Source organism: Nerophis ophidion, linkage group LG05 (genome assembly GCF_033978795.1).
Source record: "Nerophis ophidion isolate RoL-2023_Sa linkage group LG05, RoL_Noph_v1.0, whole genome shotgun sequence".
NCBI lineage: Eukaryota > Metazoa > Chordata > Actinopteri > Syngnathiformes > Syngnathidae > Nerophis > Nerophis ophidion.
The window spans coordinates 20,042,084-20,060,819 of NC_084615.1; the positions used below are offsets into that span (position 1 = coordinate 20,042,084).

At 39.2% G+C, this 18,736-nt stretch overlaps 1 protein-coding gene across 7 annotated transcripts in view; it reads left to right on the forward strand.

The window, feature by feature from the left end:
- mcf2a (MCF.2 cell line derived transforming sequence a) overlaps nucleotides 1-18,736 on the forward strand; it is a 77,763-nt gene that overhangs the window by 51,227 nt on the left and 7,800 nt on the right. For 4 of the 7 annotated variants that reach the window (XR_009806774.1, XM_061900311.1, XM_061900313.1 and 1 more), the window contains 7 exons: nucleotides 736-831; nucleotides 939-1,031; nucleotides 4,122-4,247; nucleotides 4,311-4,532; nucleotides 8,364-8,456; nucleotides 8,541-8,619; nucleotides 10,190-10,253. Coding sequence is in view for 6 of the 7 variants with exons in the window: in XM_061900311.1 (XP_061756295.1) it covers nucleotides 736-831; nucleotides 939-1,031; nucleotides 4,122-4,247; nucleotides 4,311-4,532; nucleotides 8,364-8,456; nucleotides 8,541-8,619; nucleotides 10,190-10,253 (773 nt within the window). In the remaining variant the exon portion in view is untranslated. Of the gene's footprint in view, nucleotides 1-735; nucleotides 832-938; nucleotides 1,032-4,121; nucleotides 4,248-4,310; nucleotides 4,533-8,363; nucleotides 8,457-8,540; nucleotides 8,620-10,151; nucleotides 10,254-18,736 lie in introns of all 7 variants that reach the window. The other 3 variants (XM_061900315.1, XM_061900317.1, XM_061900312.1) reach the window with 3 other exon arrangements.

The window sequence follows — 18,736 nt, forward strand, 5'->3', positions numbered from 1 at the left end:
TTACACATCTGTGAAGGCACCATTAAGGCTGAAAGGTACATACAGGTTTTGGAGCAACATATGTTGTCATCCAAGCAACTTCTTTTTCATGGACGCCCCTGCTTATTTCAGCAAGACAATGCCGAGCCAAATTCTGCACTTGTTACAACAGAGTGGCTTTGTAGTAAACGAGTGTGGGTACTAGACTGGCCTGCCTGTCTCATTAAAAAAATGTGTGGTGCAGTATGAAGCCTAAACTACAACTGAGTGTTGTTCAAAGGAAAGGCCATGTAACTCTGTGGTAAAAATGCCTGTGCCAACTGTTTTGCAATGTGTTGCTGCCATTAAATTCTAAGTTAAGGATTATTTGCAAAAAAAAAAAAAAAAAGTTTCTCAGTTCGAACATTAAATATCTTGTCTTTGCAGGCTATTCAATTGAATAGAAGTTGAAAAGGATTTGCTAATCATTGCGTTCTGTTTTTATTTACAATTTACACAATTTATTTTACTTGTGCTTTATCAAAGGAGAGTATTGCCATCTAGTGGACAAATGTGGAAAATCAAAACTTTGACAATCAGTCGTTCGGATTGACATCCCTAAAATGAGTTTATAAAATGAATTTTCAATGGGACATTTTTTTCTGGGATGAAAGTGTGATGTTATTTTAGGACAATTTAAGTACCAAAAAGACAATCTTCGAAAAAATGTGTCTCGGATGTCTTGAGAGTGAAAACTATTCCTGACTTGTGTGTCAGCAGAAAGACCACTTCCAAATGTACGAGTGCTACTGTCAGAATAAACCACGTTCGGACGCCCTGTGGCGACAGTTCTCTGACTCCGCCTTCCTTCAGGTGATTTCTCCTCTCCTTCTATGAGCTTTTTTTTTTCTCCACATTCTCACTTCACTCATCTTTTTGGCTGTTTTGATCCAATATCTTTCTTTATCTGCTCCATGAAGGAGTGTCAGAAGAAGCTGGGACACAAACTGGGCCTTGACTCTTACCTGCTGAAACCTGTGCAACGCCTCACCAAATATCAGCTGCTGCTAAAGGTACGACGGTGAAGAAATGCGCGACGACCACAACCTTGGGTAGACTCTCATGCTATCACAAATGTAATAATGCTTTATTTACTTCAGGCCTGGACAACTATTGTGACTCGGAGTGGCTGGTATATCTATCTATCTATCTATCTGGCAGTAAAGCTCGGTTGGTAGAGAGGCCGTGCCAGAAATGTAAAGGTTCCAGGTTCGATTCCCGCTTTCGCCATCCTAGTCAATGCCGTTGTGTCCTTTGGCAAGACACTTTACCCACCTGCTCCCAGTGCCACCCACACTGGTTTAAATGTAACTTAGATATTGGGTCACTAAAGAAAAGCGCTATATAAATATAATTCATTTCACTTATGTATGTGTGTGTGTATATATATATATACAAACCCCGTTTCCATATGGGTTGGGAAATTGTGTTAGATGTAAATATAAACGGAATACAATGATTTGCAAATCAATTTCAACCCATATTCAGTTGAATATGGAAGCTGCTTTTATACCCAATCATGGCACCCACCTTTTCCCAATTAGCCTGCACACCTGTGGGAAGTTCCATATAAGTCTTTGATGAGCGTTCCTCAACTTTATCAGTATTTATTGCCACGTTTCCCAATTTCTTTGTCACGTGTTGCTGGCATCAAATTCTAAAGTTAATGATTATTTGCACGAAAAAAAAAAAGGTTTATCAGTTTGAACATCAAATATGTTGTCTTTGTAGCATATTCAACTGAATATGGGTTGAAAAGGATTTGCAAATCATTGTATTCGGTTTGTATTTACATCTAACACAATTTCCCAACTCATATGGAAACGGGGTTTGTACATACATATATATATATATATATATATATATATATATATATATATATATATATATATATATATATATATACATACATATAATCTATGTGTGTGTATCTATGTGTGTGTATATATATATATATATATATATATGTATATATATATATATATATGAAAAAAATATGTGTGTGTGTACATATGTATGTATGTGTATATATACATACATATATATATATATATATATATAATGTGTATATGTATGTATATATGTATGTAAAATTTGAAAATCTGCTGTACAGTATATGTTCAAGTTTATTGTTCTTCGGTCAACAAACAAACAGTTATACATACATAAAATTTAAAAAATTGTTGCAGACCGAAAGGGTTTAGGAAATGGTATTGCGCCTAACTTATTGTGTGCTTGGGTTCTATATTTAAGAACACTAATACAAAACTTCACAATAATGAGTGAATGCTAAAAACGTTATGACAGACTGCCCTAAAATACAAAATGGAATTTTAAATTTTTTTACTGAATGAGACACCCAAAATGTACAAGAAAATAAAGAATGTGGGATTTACAATATTTACTATGAAGGATAAATCACTGAATATTGACAACGTATGAATGTCACAACCCCTCTCCATCCACATATTTTACAATCAAGCGAAACGCAACAAAAATGCAACAAACACCGCAAAATATGAACATGAAGAGTAAAAAATAAATCCACTTACTCTCTGATAAATCTGATACATCACTAAGCTTTAAAACTTTGTTTTGAAAATCTCTGTTCGCGTCTGTCCCTGACACCCGCATTTTAGGCTCTGGAAACACTCTGTGGAAACGCTTCCCACCCACACTGCTTGGTGCCTCGTCTAAGGCTTGACTGGACAGATTTAAGAAAATTATTAAAAAAAAAAAAAAAAAAGATTAAGAATCGTTAGAAATAACACTTGCGATTCATTCTAAAATCGATTTTTTTTTTGGACACCCCTACAAAATATAGTAAAACAAATATCTTAAAACAATGAGTCTAATGAAAGTAAGCTCAAAATAATTGAAAAAAGAGTTCAGTCAGACGACACTGCAGCTGTATGGGTCACATGTTTTTTTTCTTAAAGTGACACACGTATCAAGGTGTTGAGGGACACAGTATCACTCCTTGTGTTTTGGCATGCATCGACGCTTCAGTATTGTTTGACCGTATCACCTAAGAAGTAGAAGAAAGCCTATCATGTACAAATATGTGCATTTAAAGGATATTCTCAATTTATGGAAGGAGTAGATAGAAGTCCGACTGATTGTGATATGCAAAGAGGAAAAAAAAGTATGACATTATTAAAAAAAAAATATTTCAGACTTGTTTTGGTACTGTTGAAATGTTTAACTTTTTATTTACTTGTGTTTTTTTTTCCTTTTATTTTTATTCATGGAATTTTTTAATATATTTTCTGGGGTCATGATAATCAGTTTCTATATTTCATTTTGTATTTTTTTATTTACTTTAAAGTCCTGATATATGTATCATACAACATATATAATATCGTAATGTCTCTGTCATATCCTACTGTATCATACTTACCATATTGTGTATCGTATTATATATCATATCATATGAAATCATCTTAGTATATACAGTATCATACATTAATTAGTACTAATTGTCATGTTCAAACACCGATGACATCTATTAGACAAGACAAGAAGCAAAGAAATCAAAAAGAGACAGGATTCAAATTAGCTCATGATGAGGGCGCCTGTGTGCCTGCATCCTTGTACAGCGTCACCACACGCTCTGACGAGGGAGTTCCATGCCTCCACTTTTATTTGGGCCTTTTCTGCTTACATAGCAATACATTACATTACGCAGTTGCTTCTAAGGGGAGGTGGTCATAAATAGCTGTTGCACTCGGTCATAAAACAGTTCAAAGAAAAGGTGCCTGAAGCGGTGTCAGGTCCTGCTTCCTCTCCCCTTTGTAGATCTCGGGTCAGGAGAATGTCTTCCTGTGGCTGTCAAAGAAACCGACGCCTCTATGTCGCATCCCACCGCACAGGGTGGAGTTTTACAAGCCTTGATAAGATGAAAGACATCTTTTGTGTTCTCGCAGGGGACCTGATCTCAATGTAACAAAGAAGTTGTGTGATAACTTCGATACAATTATTCTGACATTAATTGATCAGATAGAAAATATTCTATTGTTATGAACTCACCAACAAATGATATGGCATTTTGTTGCCATGGCAACATGGGACACTTACGTGGGATGCTGTACATGTGTTCTCAGGAGCTGCTCAAATACAGCACAGACTGCGAGGGTTCCTCCGAGCTGCAGGAGGCGCTAACAGCCATGCTGGACTTGCTCAAGTCGGTCAACGACTCCATGCACCAGATCGCCATCACGGGATACGAGGTGAGACCCGGTGGAAATGCTGCCGGTTGCGGACCAATGCCACTCGGCTGTTCTGGCACGCAGGGGGACATCTGCGAGCTGGGCCGCGTGTTGATGCAAGGGCCCTTCAGCGTGTGGATCAGCCACAAGAGAGGGTCCACCCGCATGAAGGAGCTGGCCCGCTTCAAGCCCATGCAGAGACACCTCTTCCTCTACGAGACGGTGCTGCTGTTCTGCAAGAGGAGGGAGGAGCACGGAGACGGCTGCGATAAGACACCCTCCTACGGCTTCAAGCACTGCATCAAGGTTAACATTGTCCATTTTTGTCTTACTGATATTGATATCAAACTACAGTCTTGGCTACAACTTCATTGGTTGGGGTCTCCGTCCCAAAATAGTTGATTATCATTGTGTAGTCTTAATGCTGGAATCTATGCAATTTAGTGGATTTTCCGGACAATAGGGCGCTCTAAAGGGGCCATATTTTTTTTTTTTTCTAAATGTAAAAGACTTCCTTGTGGTCTACAGAACATGTGATGGTGGTTCTTTGGTCAAAATGTTGCATAGATTATGTTTTACGGATCATCTTTTGACAGTTGCTTCAGGATGCGCCGTTTTTTGCGGGCAGTTTTGTTTACGTGACTCACCTTCGACAGCGTCTCCTTCCCGTCATCTTTTCATCTTTGTTGTAGCGGTGTAGCGTGCAAGGACGGGAGTGAAAGAAAGTGTCAAAAGATGGCGCTAACTGTTTTAATGACAGTCAGACTTTACTTAAATCAATCATGGAGCAGCATTCCCTCATTCGGAAACAAGCCATGAAAAAACGTCCGATCGGAACTCTCCAATAACTAAAGTTCCTTGGGTAAATAATGTAAACTCACTACACCGGTATGTTTTAATGACATTCAGACTTTATTTTAATTAATAACAGAGCAACATCTTCTCATTCGGAAACAACAAGGCTGTGAAAAAACGTCCAATCGAAACTCTCATAAATAAAGTTCCTTGGGTGAATAATGTAAACTCACTACACCGGTATGTTTTAATGACATTCAGACTTTACTTCAATCAATCACGAAGCAGCATCTCCTCATTCAGAAACCACAAGGCTGTGAAAAATCTTCCGATCGGAAATCTCTAATAACTAAGGTTCCTTGGGTGAATAATTTAAACTCACTACAACAGTATGTTTTAATGACATTCAGACTTTATTTTAATTAATAACAGAGCAACATCTTCTCATTCGGAAACAACGAGACTGTGAAAAAACGTCCAATCGGAACTCTCATAACTAAAGTTCCTTGGGCGAATAATGTAAACTCACTACACCGGTATGTTTTAATGACATTCAGACTTTACTTCAATCAATCACGTAGCAGCATCTCCTCATTCGGAAACAACAAGGCCATGAAAAACCGTTCGATCGGAAATCCCTAATAACTAAAGTTCCTTGGGTGAATAATGTAAACTCATTACACCGTAATGTTTTAATGACATTCAGACTTTATTTTAATTAATAACAGAGCAACATCTTCTCATTCGGAAACAACAATGCCATGAAAAAACGTCCAATCGGAACTCTCCAATAACTAAAGTTCCTTGGGTGAATAATGTAAACTCACTACACCGGTATGTTTTAATGACATTCAGGCTTTATTTCAATCAATCACGGAGCAGCATCTCCTCATTCAGAAACAACAAGACCATGAAAAACCTTCCGATCGGAACTCTCTAATAACTAAAGTTCCTTGGGTGAATAATGTAAACTCACTACACTGGTATGTTTCAATGACATTCAGACTTTATTTTAATGAATAACACAGCAATATCTTTTCATTCGGAAACAAGGCTGTGAAAAAACGTCCAATCGGAACTCTCATAACTAAAGTTCCTTGGGCGAATAATGTAAACTCACTACATCGGTATTTTTTAATGACATTCAGACTTTACTTCAATCAATCACGAAGCAGCATCTCTTCATTCAGAAACTACAAGGCTGTGAAAAATCGGCCAATCGTAAATCTCTAATAACTAAAGTTCCTTTGGTAAATAATGTAAACTCACTACACAGGTATGTTTTAATGACATTCAGACTTTACTTTAATCAATCGCGGAGCAGCATTTCCTCATCCAGAAACAACAAGGCCATGAAAAACCGTCCGATCGGAACTCTCTAATAGCTAAAGTTCCTTGGGTGAATAATGTATTCTCACTACACCAGTAGGTTTTAGCGCTTTCATGGTAAGTTTACAGACAGATATAAGTAAGAACTTTTTCACTACTTTATAATAGAAATGGGGGCAGCCCGGTGGTACAGGGGTAAGTGCATCTGCCTCACAATACGAGGGTCCTGGGTTTGATCCCGCACTCGGGATCTTTCTGTGTGGCGTTTGCATGTTCTCTCCGTGACTGCGTGGGTTCCCTCCAGTCACTTTGGTTTCTTCCCGCCTCCAAAGACATGCACCTGGGGATAGGTTGATTAGCAACACTAAATTAGCCCTTGTGTGTGAATGTGAGTGTGAATGTTGTCTGTCTATCTGTGTTGGCCCAGTGATGCGGTGGTGACTTGTCCAGGGTGTACAACGCCTTCCGCCCGATTGTATCTGAGATAGGCTCCAGCACCCCCCTCCCCCACCCCTCCAGAACATTTTGTAATCAATCAGAAATATTAAGCAGCTAAAATGCACCAAAAATGTATAAGGATAAGTGTGGAGTGTATTACATTTCTTTTATTATGCATTGTGATGTTTTGTAATGGGTGTAATTTATTTTTATTTTTTTTAATGGTTCTTGGACGTTTTTTAAATATTATCCACAAAGTTCAGTGAGCAGGTTGTTATGTGTGTTGACTTTTTGTGTTGGTTGCATTTTTACTTTTATTTTTTTACCATGATTAGGGAAGGTTTTTTGATTGGGTCATACAAATAAATCATGTACTGATTTTTTATAAATCATGGTCTTTGACCTGATTTACTCACAAATGTCCACAATTTAGAAGCAAATTTGCAGCAATCAGATTGTCAGATATTCAAAATTAATTTGGGTATGTAAAAAACTCATGACGTCTAGCGGGCCAAACTAAAGACGGCGGCAGACCATAGTTTGCACACCCTTGCTCCAAGGACATATACAGTAGGGCAGAAAAGTATTTAGTCAGCCACCGATTGTGCAAGTTCTCCCTCTTAAAATGATGACAGAGGTCTGTAATTTTAATCATCGGTACACTTCAACTGTGAGAGACAGAATGTGAAAAAAAAATACAGGAATTCACATTGTAGGAATTTTAAAGAATTTATTTGTAACTTATGGTGGAAAATAAGTATTTGGTCAACCTTTCAAAGCTCTCACTGATGGAAGGAGGTTTTGGCTCAAAATCGCACGATACATGGCCTCATTTATTCTTTCCTTCACACGGATCAATCGTCCTGTCCCCTTAGCAGAAAAACAGCCCCAAAGCATGATGTTTCCACCCCCATGCTTCACCGTAGGTATGGTGTTCTTGGGATGCAACTCAATATTCTTCCTCCAAACACGACGAGTTGAGTTTATACCATGGATGATACAGCAGAGGATTGGGATAATGTCATGAGGTCAGATGAAACCAAAACAGAACTTTTTAGTATAAACTTTGGAGGAAGAAGAATACTGAGTTGCATCCCAAGAACACCAAACCTACTGTGAAGCATGGGGGTGTAAACATCATGCTTTGGGGCTTTTTTTCTGCTTTTTTTCTGCTTTTTTTCTGCTTTTTTTCTGCTAAGGGGACAGGACGATTGATCCGTGTTAAGGACAGAATAAATGGGGCCATGGATCGTGAGATTTTGAGCCAAAACCTCCTTCCATCAGTGAGAGCTTTGAATGGTTGACCAAATACTTATTTTCCACCATAATTTACAAATATATTATTTAAAATTCCTACAATGTGAATTCCTTTATTCTTCTTTCACATTCCGTCTCTCACAGTTGAAGTGTACCTATGATGAAAATTACAGACCTCTGTCATCATTTTAAGTGGGAGAACTTGCACAATCGGTGGCTGACTAAATACTTTTTTGCCCCACGGTATATTCCTGTTCAAACATTCAAAAGTCCATTTTGCATATAAAGCAAATTTGAGGCCTGTGCTTCTCTCTGCAGATGACAGCCGTGGGGATCACGGAGAACGTCAAAGGAGATCCAAGGAAGTTTGAGATTTGGTACAGTGGCAGAGAGGAAGTGTATGTGGTTCAGGTAACGGCACTAAAAACCGTATTCTTTCCTCGGCCCACGTTCACACATCAAGTCACGTTGCAGTTGTTTGTGTCACGGCGACAGGCTCCCAGCGTGGAGGTGAAGACGTCGTGGCTCAGCGAGCTCCGTCGGATCTTGACCAACCAGCAGAGGCTACTACGAGGTCGGTGTGTTAGTGTGGCAATCATACTTATAAGACACGTATTACATGTGATGATATTTCTAAAGATGTTTGTATCGCTCGCAAAATCTCAATTTGATTCGGTTTTAAAAAGTATCTGTAGAGGTTTCCTTCTCGTGGGTTCCACACTGCCATGAGAGCCCAGATCAGGGGTACAACACTGTTTTATTTCCATAAAATAGTGCATTTGCTTTTCAGCGAAATGAGCCTATGTGTCTCTCTCTCTCTGGCTCTCGCTCCAACTCCAACCACGTGTCTCGTACCGGCTGCTGCTAATAAAGGCAACAGGTGATTGGATAACAAGGCCCACCTGGGCCGTCTACTCACCTGTCGCTGTCTTCGAGGCCGGTCCTTGCACACCCCGCTCCCCGGCAGGCCCACAGGCCACGCCCCCCTCCACAGTACCGTATTATAAGGCGCACGGCCGGCGAATTGTCTATTTTCCATCTTTTTTTATATATAAGGCGCACCGGAGTATAAGGCACATTAAAGGGGTCATATTATGATTTTTATTTGTAAATGTCAAAGACGTCTTTTTGGTCTAAATAACATGGGATGGTGGTTCTTTTTTCATCTAAATTCCCTTCCTACTGTATGTGTGGCGACGACGTTAGAGGGCCGCGGCCCACCAATAGTGTAATATTATTCAATAATTAAATTAAAGACAACATTGGACCACAAACAATGGGAATCAGCACCTCCAAGTCCGAGTCCATGGTTCTCGCCCGGAAAAGGGTGGAGTGCCATCTCCGGGTTGGGGAGGAGACCCTGCCCCAAGTGGAGGAGTTCAAGTACCTTGGAGTCTTGTTCACGAGTGAGGGAAGAGTGGATGGTGTGGTCGACAGGCGGATCGGTGTGGCGTCTCAAGCAATGCAGACGCTGTATCGATCCGTTGTGGTGAAGAAGGACCTGAGCCGGAAGGCAAAGCTCTCAATTTACCGGTCGATCTACGTTCCCATCCTCACCTATGGTCGTGAGCTTTGGGTTAGGACAAGATCCCGGCCGAAATGAGATTCCCACGCCGGGTGGCGGGTCTCTCCCTTAGAGATAGGGTGAGAAGCTCTGTCATCCGGGAGGAACTCAAAGTAAAGCCGCTGCTCCTTCACATGGAGAGGAGCCAGATGAGGTTGTTTCGGGCATCTGGTCAGTATGCCACCCGAACGTCTCCATAAGGAGGTTTTTAGGTAGGAGGCCACGGGGAAGACCCAGGACACGTTGGGAAGACTATGTCTCCCGGCTGGCCTGGGAACGCCTCGGGATCCCCCGGGAGGAGCTGAACGAAGTGGCTGGGGAGAGGGAAGTCTGGGTTTCCCTGCTTAGGCTGCTGCCCCCGCGACCCGACCTCGGATATGCAAAAGAAGATGGATGGAGCACTAACAAAATCTTGTTAGGGACCACTAGTCAAAAATCCTCTATTTAAATGCGCTGGTGTTTTTAGGTATTTACTGCAAATATTTAAGCCGTTTCCATGGTTTCAACTGACCTATCTTTGTCCGTGGTTCGCCACTTTTCAGTAGGCGGCCAACTCATACCCTCAATGTCGCCCTTCCAGATGAGGCCCATCAAAACGGACAACAGGTAGAGCACATGCAGCTTTCGCCGCCACCTTGTGACAGGTCAGTGGCCATGTTGGATTCCAGTAAATATTATGGATGTAATGAGATGATTTAAAAGGAAACAATGTGTATGTAACTATAGAATAGGGTTGTACGGTATACCGGTACTAATATAGTATGGCGGTACTAATGAATCAAAGACGGTACTACGCTCGACTCCGCGCGTCGTCACGTCATGATGGTTTTACAAGCACAGGAGCATGTTCGGCAGCGCATTATCACAGAGTACTTTCAAGCAGACACAGTGTGTAGACAGAAAAGGTAGAATGGACGCATTTTGGCATAAAAAGTAAAGATAAAGGGGATGTTATAACACTGAAACACCCTCAGGAAGAGGTGCTTTAAGACTGGCTAACGCCCAGCCGCAGTCTGCAGTGCTTTAGCTACTGCCAAATCACAGATCCTCGCCTCCATGGTGATAAATAAAGTAAGTTTCTTAAAAGTGTCGTTATCACTCCAGGATGAGGAATAGCTAAACATGCTTCACTACACACCGTAGGAGGATACAATAGCTCACTGGCATCACAGTGTAAACAAACGCCACGGGTGGATCTACACCTGACATCCACTGTAATGATACCAAGTACAAGAGCGTATACTTAGTCAATACTACTATAATTACATCGATATTTTTTCCTTTTTAAACAATTCATATTATGTTTATAAATTCAGGAAATACGTCCCTGGGCACATGAGGACTTTGAAAATGACCAATGTATGATCCTGTAACTACTCGGTATCGGAATTGATACCTATATTTGTGGTATCATCCAAAACAACAGAAGAATAAGTGATTATTACATTTTAACAGAAGTGTAGATAGAACATGTTGAAACAGAAAATAAGCAGATATTAACAGTAAATGAACAAGTCGATTAATAATGATTTTTTTACAGCTTGTCCTTAATAATTATGACAAAATAATAGGTAGATAAATGACACAATTTATTACTGCATACGTCAGCAGACTAATTAGGAGCCTTTGTTTGTTTACTTACAATTAAAAGACAAGTTGTCTAGTATGTTTACTATTTTATTTAAGGATTAAATTGCAATAACAAACATTTTTTTAATGTACCTTAAGATTTTTGTTGAAATAAAGCCAATAATGCCATTTTTTTTTAGGAAAGTAAAAAAAATACATTTTGGTACCGGTACTAAAATATTGGTATCGGCAGCCTTTCTTTACTTACTACTAAAAGACAAATTGTCTAGCGTGTTTGCTATTTATTTAAGAACTAAATTGTTCTTCGATTTCAAGAAAAAAAACATATGTTCAATGTACCCTAAGATTTTTTTGTTAAAATAAAGCCAATAATGCCTTTTTTTTTGGTCCCCTTTATTTACAAAAGTATCGAAAGGGATCGAAAAGTATCGAAATACATTTTGGTACCGGTACTAAAATATTGGTATCGGGAGCCTTTGTTTACTTAGTACTAAAAGACAAACTGTCTTGTATATTTACTATTTATTGAAGGACTAAATTGTTCTTCGATTGCAAGAAAAAAAACATATGTTTAATGTACCATAAGATTTTTTGTTAAAATAAAGCTAATAATGCCAATTTTTTTTTGGTCCCCTTTATTTAGAAAAGTATCGAAAGGTATCGAAATACATTTTGGTACCGGTCCTAAAATATTGGTATCGGGAGCCTTTGTGAACTTACTACTAAAAGACAAATTGTCTAGTCCATTTACTATTTTATTCAAGGACTAAATTGTTCTTCGATTGCAAGAAAAAAAATATGTTTAATGTACCCTAAGATTTTTTTGTTAAAATAAAGCCAATATTGCCTTTTTTTTAGTCCCCTTTATTTACAAAAGTATCAAAATACATTTTGGTACCGATACTAAAATATTGGTATCGGGAGCCTTTGTTTGTTTACTTACTACTAAAAGACAAATTGTCTAGTATATTTACTATCTTATTTAAGGACTAAATTGTTCTTTGTTTGCAAGAAAAAAAACATGTTTAATGTACCCAAAGATTTTTTTCATAAAATAAAGCCAATAATGCCTTTTTTTTTTGGTTCCCTTCATTTAGAAAAGTATCGAAAGGTATTGAAAAGTATCGAAATACATTTTGGTTTTGGTACTAAAATATTGGTATCGGGAGCCTTTGTTTGTTTACTTACTACTAAAAACAAATTGTCTAGTATATTTACTATCTTATTTAAGGACTAAATTGTTCTTCGATTGCAAGAAAAAAAATATGTTTAATGTACCCAAAGATTTTTTTGTTAAAATAAAGCCAATAATGCCTTTTTTTAAGACCCCTTTATTTACAAAAGTATCAAAATAAATGTTGGTACCGGTACTAAAATATTGGTATCGGCAGCCTTTCTTTACTTACTACTAAAAGACAAATTGACTAGTATGTTTACTATTTATTTAAGAACTAAATTGTTCTTCGATTGCAAGAAAAAAAACATGTTCAATGTACCCTAAGATTTTTTTGTTAAAATAAAGCCAATAATGCCTTTTTTTTTTTGGTCCCCTTTATTTACAAAAGTATCGAAAGGGATCGAAAAGTATTAAAATACATTTTTGTACCGGTACTAAAATATTGGTATCGGGAGCCTTTGTTTACTTAGTACTAAAAGACAAATTGTCTTGTATATTTACTATTTATTGAAGGACTAAATTGTTCTACGATTGTAAGAAAGGTTTCATTAAACATATGTTTTTTAACATTTTTTGTTAAAATAAAGCCAGTAATGCCATTTTTTTTGGTCCCCTTTATTTCGAAAGGTATTGAAAAGTATCGAAATACATTTTGGTACCGGTACTAAAATATTGGTATCGGGAGCCTTTGTTTACTTACTACTAAAAGACAAATTGTCTAGTACATTTACTGTTTTATTCAAGGACTAAATTGTTCTTCGATTGCAAGAAAAAAAACATATATTTAATGTACCCTAAGATTTTTTTGTTAAAATAAAGCCAATATTGCCTTTTTTTTTTGGTCCCCTTTATTTACGAAAGTATCGAAAGGTATCACAAAGTATCGAAATACATTTTGGTACCGGTAATAAAATATTGGTATCGAGAGCCTTTGTTAGTTTACTTACTACGAAAAGACAAATTCTGTTGTATGCTTACTATTGTATTTAAGAACTAAATTGTTCTTCGATTGCAAGAAAATATACATATATTTGATGTACCCGAACATTTTTGTTAAAATAAAGCCAGTAATGCCATTTTTTTTTGGTCCCCTTTATTTACAAAAGTATTGAAAAGTATCGAAATACATTTTGGTACCGGTACTAAAATATTGGTATCCGGAGCCTTTGTTTGTTTACTACTCAAAGACAAATTGTCTTGTATATTTACTTTTTTATTTAAGGACTAAATTGTTCTTTGATTGCAAGAAAAAAAAACATATGTTTAATGTACCCAAAGATTTTTTTTGTTAAAATAAAGCCAATTATGCCTTTTTTTTTGGTCCCCTTTATTTACAAAAGTATCAAAATACATTTTGGTACCGGTACCAAAATGAGCTTTTGTTTGTTTCCTTACTACGAAAATACAAATCGTCTCGTATATTTATTATTTTATTTAAGGACTAAATTGTTCTTCTATTGCAAGAAAAAAAACATATGTTCGATGTACCCTAAGATTTTTTTGTTAAAATAAAGCCAATAATGCCATTTTTTATGATGAGGTGGCGACTTGTCCAGGGTGTACCCTGCCTTCCGCCCGATTGTAGCTGAGATAGGCGCCAGCGCCCCCCGCGACCCCAAAAGGGAATAAGCGGTAGAAAATGGATGGATGGATTATTTTTATTGATCCCCTTTATTTAGAAAAGTATCGAAAGGTATCGAAATACATTTTGGTAATGGTACCAACATATTGGTATCGGGACAACCCTACTATAGAATGTGTAAATATTCTGTGAACATAGGCAAGTGGACTAATGTAGAATAGAATAGACTTTATTGTCATTATATTTGCATATAACGAGATTAAAGACTCCAACTTAAGGTGCGATTGTGGGAACAAATATGGGGTAAAATAAATAACACAAGAGGTAATAAAGGAAAAGCTAACAACTATTATCCAATAAAAATAACAAGCAATCTTGGGTAACAGTGACAGGGTCCAAGGCTTTGTGTGTGGGCATCAGATCTGTCCAACTGTCTCTGGTTGCCCTTTCACCCACCCCCCCCCACCCTGCAGGGGCTTGCGGCCATCCAGCGGGGGCCCGAGGGGCTGCCTGCCAGGGCTGGTCTCTGCATCATCTGGCGTGTTTATGTGCCTACGATCCCGGAGCCCCCGACCCCGAAGCCCCCGGCAACGGCCACCTTGTGTGCGCCCGCGCCCCCAGCGGCACTAACCCCCGTCTTAAAGCTCAGTGGTAAAACGTAGTGTTTGCACAGCAAGCCCACCTGAATGGCTCTTATTTATCTCATGCACTGCATGTGATGCAAGCTCGGGGCTCCATGCTTTCTCCTTATTTCTGTCACGAGAGCTGCTTTTTACAAAACACAAAACCAGTGAAGTTGTCATGTTGGGTAAATGGTAAATAAAAACAGAATACAATGATTTGCAAATCCTTTTCAACTTATATTCAATTGAATAGACTGCAAAGACGAGATATTTAATGTTCACACTGAGAAACTACTTTTTTTTTGCAATCATTAACTTTGAATTTATTGCCAGCAACACACTGCAAAAAAATTGTCACAGGGGCTTTTTTACCAGTGTGTTACATGGCCTTTCCTTTTAACAACACGCAGTAAAGATTTGGGAACTGAGGAGACACATTTTTTAAGCTTTTCCAGGTGGAATTCTTTCCCATTCTTGCTTGCTGTACAGCTTAAGTTGTTCAACAGTCCGGGGTCTCCGTTGTGCTATTTTAGGCTTCATATTGCGCCACACATTTTCAATGGGAGACAGGTCTGGACTTCAGGCAGGCCAGTCTAGTACCCGCACTCTTTTACTACAAAACCACGCTGTTGTATCGCTTGCAGAATGGGGCTTTGCATTGTCTGGCTGAAATAATAAGGGGCGTCCCTGATAATGTTGCTTGGATGGCAACATATGTTGCTCCAAAACCTGTATGTACCTTTCAGCATTGTCACAGATGTGTAAGTTACCCATGCCTTGGGCATTAATACACCCCCATACCATCACAGATGCTGGCTTTTACACTTTGAGCCGATAACAATCTAGATGGTTCTTTTCCTCTGTGTTCCGGAGGACACAAAGTCCACAGTTTCCAAAAACAATTTGAAATGTGGACTCGTTAGACCACAGAACACTTTTCAACTTTGCATCAGTCTCAGTCCATCTTATATGAGCTCAGGCCCAGCAAAGCCTGCGGCATTTCTGGGTGTTGTTGATAAATGGCTTTCGCTTTGTATAGTACAGTTTTAACTTGCCCTTACAGATGTAGCGACAAACTGTATTTACTGACAGTGGTTTTCTGAAGTGTTCCTAAGCCCATGTGGTGATATCCTATACACACTGTCAGTTTTTGATGAATAAGGGATTGAATGTCACAGGCATTCACGTGCAGTGATTTCTCCAGATTCTCTGAAACTTTTGATGATATTACAGACCGTAGATGGTGAAATCCCTAAATTCATTGCAATAACTCATTGAGAAATGTTGTTCTTAAACTGTTCCACAATTTGCTCACGCATTTGTTGACAAAGCGGTGACCCTCTCCTCGTCCTTATTTGTGAATGACTGAGCATTTCATGGAAGTTGCTTTTACACCCAATCGTGGCACCCAACCTGTTCCCAATTAGCCCGTTCACCTGTGGGATGTTCCAAATCATCAATCAATCAATCAATGTTTACTTATATAGCCCTAAATCACTAGTGTCTCAAAGGGCTGCACAAACCACCACGACATCCTCGGTAGGCCCACATAAGGGCAAGGAAAACTCACACCCAGTGGGACATCGGTGACAATAATGACTATGAGAACCTTAGAGAGGAGGAAAGCAATGGATGTCGAGCGGGTCTAACATGATACTGTGAAAGTTCAATCCACAATGGATCCAACACAGTCGCAAGAGTCCAGTCCAAAGCGGGTCCAACTCAGCAGAGAGAGTCCCGTTCACAGCGGAGCCACCAGGAAACCATCCCAAGCGGAGGCGGATCAGCAGCGCAGAGATGTCCCCAGCCGATACACAGGCAAGCAGTACATGGCCACCGGATCGGACCGGACCCCCTCCACAGGGGAGAGTGGGACATAGAAGAAAAAGAAAAGAAACAGCAGATCAACTGGTCTAAAAAGGGAGTCTATTTAAAGGCTACAGTATACAAATGAGTTTTAAGGTGAGACTTAAATGCTTCTACTGAGGTGGTATCTCGAACTGTTACCGGGAGGGCATTCCAGAGTACTGGAGCCCGAACGGAAAACGCTCTATAGCCCGCAGACTTTTTTTGGGCTTTGGGGATCACTAACAAGCCGGAGTCCTTTGAACGCAGATTTCTTGCCGGGACATATGGTACAATACAATTGGCAAGATAGGATGGAGCTAGACCGTGTAGTATTTTATACGTAAGTAGTAAAACCTTAAAGTCACATCTTAAGTGCACAGGAAGCCAGTGCAGGTGAGCCAGTACAGGCGTAATGTGATCAAACTTTCTTGTTCTTGTCAAAAGTCTAGCAGCCGCATTTTGTACCAACTGTAATCTTTTAATGCTAGACATGGGGAGACCCGAAAATAATACGTTACAGGAGGCGAGACGTAACAAACGCATGGATAATGATCTCAGCGTCTTTAGTGGACAGAATGGAGCGAATTTTAGCGATATTACGGAGATGAAAGAAGGCCGTTTTAGTAACGCTTTTAATGTGTGCCTCAAAGGAGAGAGTTGGGTCGAAGATAATACCCAGATTCTTTACCGTGTCGCCTTGTTTAATTGTTTGGTTGTCAAATGTTAGAGTTGTATTATTAAATAGAGTTCGGTGTCTAGCAGGACCGATAATCAGCATTTCCGTTTTTTTGGCGTTGAGTTGCAAAAAGTTAGCGGACATCCATTGTTTAATTTCATTAAGACACGCCTCCAGCTGACTACAATCCGGCGTGTTGGTCAGCTTTAGGGGCATGTAGAGTTGGGTGTCATCAGCATAACAGTGAAAGCTAACACCGTATTTGCGTATGATGTCACCTAGCGGCAGCATGTAGATGCTGAAGAGTGCAGGGCCAAGGACCGAACCCTGGGGAACTCCACACGTTACCTTAACGTAGTCCGAGGTCACATTGTTATGGGAGACACACTGCATCCTATCAGTAAGATAAGAGTTAAACCAAGACAGGGCTAAGTCTGACATACCGATTCGTGTTTTGATACGTTCTAATAAAATATTATGATCGACGGTATCGAAAGCAGCGCTAAGATCGAGGAGCAGCAACATAGATGACGCATCAGAATCCATCGTTAGCAATAGATCATTAGTCATTTTTGCGAGGGCTGTCTCCGTCGAGTGATTTGCCCTGAAACCGGATTGAAAGGTTTCACATAGATTGTTAGACGCTAAGTGTTCATTTAACTACTCCGCAACAATTTTTTCGAGGATTTTTGAAATAAAGGGAAGGTGAGACACCGGTCGGTAGTTTACCATGAGGTCAGGATCGAGGTTAGGTCTTTTAAGAAGAGGATGAATAACCGCTTTTTTGAATGCTAGGGGAACAGTTCCCGAGGAAAGTGATAAGTTTATAATATTTAGCACTGATGGACCTAATAATACAAAGAGCTCCTTGATCAGTTTCCCAGGAAGAGGGTCAAGTAAACATGTTGTCTGTTTTATTCCATTTACACGTTGTAACAATTCCTCTAATGTTATTTCCTCAAAACGAGAGAAACTATTTTGGAGGGCAGTATCCGCCGTATATACAATCGTGTCAGTGTTAATAGAACCCCGTTGTAGCTGGGACGCATTGTCTTTAATCTCCTTTCTAATGACTTCAATTTTCTTACTAAAGAATTGCATAAAGTCATCAGCTGAGTGGGTTGAGCTACTGGAAGGGGTCCCTTGTTGGGTTAGCGATGCTACCGTACTAAACAAAAATTTAGGATCGTTTTTATTACGGTGGATGAGATTTGAATAAGTGTTTGATGAGCATTCCTCAACGTTCTCAGTCTTTTTTGCCACTTGTGCCAGCTTTTTGAAACATTTCGCAGGCGTCAAATTCCAAATGAGCAAATATTTGCAAAAAATAACAGAGTTTTCCAGTTCGAACCTTAAATGTCTTGTTTTTGCAGTTTATTCAATTGAATATAAGTTGAAACGGATTTGCAAATCATTGTATTCTGTTTTTATTTACCAGTTACACAACGTGCCAATTTCACTGTTTTTTGGGGTTTGTAAGACCAAGATACTTCCTGTATGCTAAGACATGGTCACCCTCTACAAAACATGAGTGTTTATGAGCACGTTTTCAACAGTTGACACATGGCTGCTCCATGTCCCATCATGCTGACGTCTGAGTGTCTGAATGCAACGCCAGACTAAATGACCTT